The 5503-nt window shown below is 55.5% G+C and overlaps 1 protein-coding gene across 1 annotated transcript; it reads left to right on the top strand.

The window, feature by feature from the left end:
* Positions 1 to 964: 964 nt before the first annotated feature.
* On the top strand, positions 965 to 5503 carry LTK (leukocyte receptor tyrosine kinase). The gene is given in 11 exon segments (XM_036017330.1): positions 965 to 1132; positions 1251 to 1435; positions 1437 to 1516; positions 2910 to 3008; positions 3410 to 3588; positions 4132 to 4221; positions 4468 to 4550; positions 4552 to 4622; positions 5121 to 5212; positions 5214 to 5231; positions 5372 to 5503. Coding segments are annotated over 11 exon segments (1197 nt in total).

The following is a 5503-nucleotide window of genomic DNA, read 5'->3' as shown; positions in this document are numbered from 1 at the left end:
TCCGCCTGCGGGGCCAGCGGACGGCTCGAGCTCACACTGAGTGAGATGGGGCTTACGCAGGCAGCAACACGGCGCCGACACTGGGGGGCGCCGGGCGGGTATCAGTAAGTGGGAAACAGGAATAAAGGTGGGTGGTGACCTGGGAGTCTGAGGTGCTATTGTCAGGGTAAGTGAGGCCGCAGGCACAGCACATTGCCTCTTAGGGTATTCTGCAGCTGACGTGCGGCCCCGGTGACCTTGACTGTCCCACGGTCCAGCGGAACTCCGGAAAGGCGACAATAGCCGCCAAGGAGTTAGCCCACACCCATAAGCTCGTTCCGCCCAGCAGAGGAGCCAAAACCGAGGTGGAGTCAAGGGGCGGGTGGCTTGAGCCTCCTCCCACCCCATCTCCTTTAAACCTCCTAAATAAGTGTACAATGCAATTTTATGGAGTGCAAACCTAGTCTCCCATCTCTTTAAAATGGAATATGGCTTCAAAGTCCCTCGGATAAGAAATTTTGGAGCCGCCGCTGTCACCAAGCTCTGCCTCAGGCCGGCGGCCCCAGGACCCACGGTCGTCCACAGGATCTCAGTTTACCGAGTCGCGGGCCGAAAGGCGCCAAGAACCACTTGTCACAGGCGCGCGGCGTCTTCCCGCCTGGTGCAGAGGAGCCGCTTTACATCCCCGTTGGGCGGCGGGGAGAGCACGCCCGCCCTGGAGTCAGCGGAGCGGGTGGGAAGGGGCGGCTCCAGCGCCGGGGCGAGGGTGCGTGATGGGAGGGAGCGCTCCTCGGTGTTCAGCCTTCGGCGCCGCGAGGGGAGTGCCTGGGGCCCTGCAGGCTCCCGCCCGCCGCGCCCAGAGGCGCGGAGAGCCCGCCGTCTGCCTCGGAGAGTCTCAGGCCCCTGAGGGGCACGCGGCGACTGACGGGACCGAGGGGGTCGCCACGCTGGGCCAGGGGTGACGGCGAGGGCGCAGGCACCGCCTATGGCTTTCCGGCACATTTTAGCTTCCCACGGGGAGCTGCTCCCCAACTCTCAGCGTCGAGGTCCCAACCTTCTCCCGCGAGGGCACACCCAAGCGCTCTACACGCGGGCCTGGGGTCCCAAAGTCCCTGGGTCCGGCTGGGGCCCCTTTTCTTACTCCAGCCCCAGGGTGCGAGCAGTCGCCCAGCGCCGGTGTCCTCACTCGCCGCCTGGAGGGCACGCCGCTGACCCGCTGGGGCGGCGGCCTGGGAAGGCTGTAGGGCCCACCTGAGGCGACGGGACCTCAGGCCGCCGCCGAGAAACTGGAGAGCCGCTCCACTGAGACCGGAGAGGACGCGGGGCCGCGGGGAGAGGTGGCGTGCTGCCAGCCATCCTTCGGCTGCTCCGCGGGTGGAGGGGACAGCTGCACCTCCTCTCCGCAGGCGGGCTGCTCACTGCGGGAGGGGGACGCGGCGGAGAGCGGCCAGGGCTGCGCTTGGCTGGACTGCAGCCGGCGGCTTCGAGGGTGGCGGAGGGGCCTGCACTGCGGGCGGAAGCGACGGAGGCTACGGGGGTAGGTGCGCCCTTGGCCAGGGCAACTGGGCAGCCCCCAGGGTGAAGTGATGGTAGAGCCTTAGAACAGGCCGAGTTTCTCAGAAGAATGAATGGGCCAGAGCAGAAAGAGTAATAGCTCTTAGAAAAAGAGGTGGGAGGGAAGGAGGGAGGGAGGGAGGGAGGGAGGGAAATGTTAGATAAGTTGCGAGTCACACCTGCAGACAGCACTCCTTAGATTTTCACTTAAATCCAGGACCTTTTCATCACAACAGGTTCCCTTGTTATGCAGTAGTCACAGGTGGCCAAATTAGCAAGCTAAGCAGACAGTAAGAAAGGCAGAGATCGTTTAAACCAGTAGATCTCAAAGTGTGGTCCCCAAGCCAGTGGCATCAGCACCACCCAAGAAATTACTAAAAATGCAAACTCTCGCCTTCTCTGCAACCTACTGAGTCAGAAACCCTAGTGTGTTACCCTGGCGGGGTAGCTCAGTTGGTCAGAGCATCGTCCCATATGCCAAGGTTTCAGGTTCATCCCCAGGTCAGGGCACATACAAGAATGAACCAATGAACGCATAAGTAAGTGGAACACCAGATAGATGTCTCTCTCTCTCTCCTTCTCCCCCTCTTTCTTTTCTCTCTTCCCTTCCTCTGTCTCTAAAGTTAAGAAATAAAATTTAAAATGTTTTTAAGGAAAAGAAAAAAAAGAAACTCTAGGGAAGGGTACCAGAAATCTGTGTTTTAATCAGCCCTCTAGGTGATTCTAATACATTTGAGTTTGGAAACCACTGGTGTAAAGAAAGAGAGCCTTGGGGTCTGCGTGGGCTGTACTGTTTATAAATACTGTATTTTTCAGACTACAAAATGCACTTTCCCTTCAAATTTGAGAGGAAATTGGGCTGCGTCTTATAGTCTGAATGTAGCTTGCCTAGCTCGCTGGGGGAGGGGGGTGGCGGTGGAGTGGGGTCACAGGTTATTAAATATTTTACCACATTTTTTGCTTCAAAAAGTTTTTTTCCTATTTTCCTCCTCTAAAACCTAGGTGCATCTTATGGTCCGGTGCATCTTATAGTCCTAAAAATATGGTAGTTTGTATACATCGTTTCCCATTATATACAGCCTCTCCCATTTACAGCTGAGGACATGGGACCAGAGGAGTCAGACGGACAGGAGATGTCCTAGCCGCCTGAGACAGGCCTACAGGTTCCAGCTGCTTACTCCTTTCCACCTCTCTCTGGCTTCCGGCTCCCACCTGTCAACCGGCAGCACCTGTGTTGTGATGCTAGCATAGAGGAGGCCACATGCTGGGAATCGGGGTTTCTGCTGGGAGACTCCAGCTTCCCCACTATTCATAAGCCATTCCCAGCAGTGAGGCAGCTATGTGCTCTTTCCTCCTCCATCACTTTCTATTTCCAGGGGTTGATACTTTAGAGATGGGCTTGCTCTCAGCTAATATGGAAGATGGTGTATCCTTTCTACACCCCAGCAATGAGCTCTGCCTGCAGCCTCTGGCAAGTATTAGCCCCTACCCCACAGCTTTCAGTCTGGGCTAGCCTTTTTCCTCAATCCCTGAGCCCACTCCCATCTAAGCCAGGAACTTTGCACTGTGAACTACCTGCTTCTTGCACAGCACAGAAATATTTAGGAACTGGGCTGTCTGTCTGGGGCATTCTGGGGTGCTTTTCAAGTATCTCCTTACTACAAATTCTCAAATACTTCTAAGCAAAAAGATTCCAGAAAAGGAAGTATGCAGGCCTGACAGAAGTCCCCCAAGACCTCCCACCCACCCTTAAATGCCTGGCTTTGCTCCTTGTTTCAAAGTCCAGGGCTAGAGTTATCCACAGGGCTGGCAAAAGTGTGTATGTGTCCCCCACAGCTCCATCCTCACCCTGCAACATTAGTTTTTTTACTCATAGTCAAGGAGAACCATGGAGAAGTACAGATCCGACTGCATCTCAATTGCAGTCATTGCTTTTTGAAAGGCTGCCAATGGCAGGCAGAGTTCCAGCTGGCCAAATGCATGTTCCCAGAGGGCATGGAGCTAGCTGTGGGTAACATCCCCTGCATGCATGCGTATGTTTTGCCTTTGTCCAAGGTCTGGACTCCAGGGGGCTCAGGCTGGGAGGAGCAGTAGGGTATGGTGAACATTGCTTGCTGTGTGCCAGGCACTGACTGTGTCAGGTGTGGACAGGAGGTTAGAGATGCATCAGTGCACGCTCTGCCTTCAGGGAGCACGTAGTCTAGTGGTCGAGTGTGGGAGGGGCACTATTTAGCTATCTATATATCTAGACATAGATATATATCAAAGTGACAGTTGCCATGGGGGAGGTAAAGTGTTTGAAGGGTTCTCAGGAGGGAGAGGCTGTACTTGTCTAGGGTAAGAGGGAAAAGCATCAAGGGAAAGTTAATACCTGATCATGGACATGGACAAGAGTGTGGAGATTGCTGCGGGGAGGGGGATATACGGGGACTAAATGGTAATTCGAAAAAATACAATAAAGATTTTTAAAAAAATGAATGAAAAGTTTACACCTGAGATGAATCTTGAGGCATGGGTAAAAACGTGGAGTAGAGGGACAAGAGAGGAGTGTCTCACTGGAGGTGTCTGTCTTTCTCCTTGCATCTGCCCACACTCCAGGCTCTGATTCTATTGGTAGCTGTGGGGGCGACTTCTACACTGAGCCTCCTTATGGTGTGTGTGGTCCTGATTCTGGGTATGGATCATCCAGCAGATATGGCTGATTCAAGGCTGCCCACCTCTCCACTGAGCTGTGTGGGGTCTCAGGAGCTCACATGGCTGATTTGAAGAGCCCCACTCCCTGCAGAGCAATGGTGAACTCCTCTGGGGGTTTTGAGAGGAGCAACTGGGGAGGCCCTGGGGAAAACAGGCCCTTAAACTGGCATCTGAAGAGGTGTCCTAAGCAGGAGGAGGCAGAGCAAGGTGGCTTCTCCCACCTTCAGTGAACCACAGGAGTGGCAGGGCCTGTGGAGGACAAGGCTGCCAGGCCCTGTGCTCAAACTGAGTGAGCTTCGGACATTCACCATCAGGACAGCCCCACTGCTGCCAGATGGGGCCTGGCCCAGCCCAGTCCCAGCCTCCACTTCCAGGGCTTTCTGATGTTTCCCCAGAACATCATTCTGCTCAGGTTAGTCTTCTGTCTCCACTCTGAATCCCCCTCCCACCCTGCCCCTGCTGTGGTGAGTTCTGGATCCCGAGAGCTGCTGGCCGGAACACCTTGGATAGAGGAGAGAGAGGCCAGAGCACCTCCAAAAGAGAGAATGACTTGTCCAGGGCCAGGTGTCACCTTCAATTCTTGGATGGTAGGGATCCAGGATATGATTCCTTTGGAGCAAGGGCTGCCTCCACCTCAGGGTGTCTGCCAGAACCTAAGGGGAAGCTTCATACTGACTCCCACCCCAACCCTGAGCCCATACCCTTTCTCTCTTTTGCTCCAGCTCTGTGCCATTCAACACTGCCTCTGCAGGACTTATACCTGGGGACATGCCATGATGTAGAGAAAGCTCAGACTCTCAGATAGTGCCAGCTGGGCAAAGGAGGGGGTTGGGGGAGGGAGATAAAGGAGACTAGACTCTCCAGGACCCTTCCTCAGGCTCAGCCACCCACTCCCAACCTGTCTTCATGCAGAGACCTGGGCTGTGGTGCCTTTGGAGAGGTCTGTGGGGGTCTGGTGATTGGCCTTCCTGGGGACCCCCCACCTCCTGTAGGTGGCTATCAAGGTCAGAGTGGGTGGGACTTTCAGCTGGAGATAGGAGAGCAGGGTTCCATGGAGGGAGAAACAACTGCTGATGCTGGGGTCAACCACCCTCCCGAAGTATCTGAGGAGCTCAGGGGCTCTGTGCCCTTGTCCTCCTCGCAGACCTTGCCAGAACTCTGCTCTCCACAGGAGGCACCAACTTCCTCAGGCACTCTCATCAGGTGCACCTGGGGCCAGAGGCCCCCAGAACTGCCTGCAGGAAGAGCCTCTCTTCACCCTGGGGCTGAGAGGTAG

The sequence above is a fragment of the Phyllostomus discolor genome, chromosome 1 (genome assembly GCF_004126475.2).
Source record: "Phyllostomus discolor isolate MPI-MPIP mPhyDis1 chromosome 1, mPhyDis1.pri.v3, whole genome shotgun sequence".
NCBI lineage: Eukaryota > Metazoa > Chordata > Mammalia > Chiroptera > Phyllostomidae > Phyllostomus > Phyllostomus discolor.
Note: the sequence above shows the minus strand (reverse complement) of the source record. Positions and strands in the feature narration are given on the sequence as shown.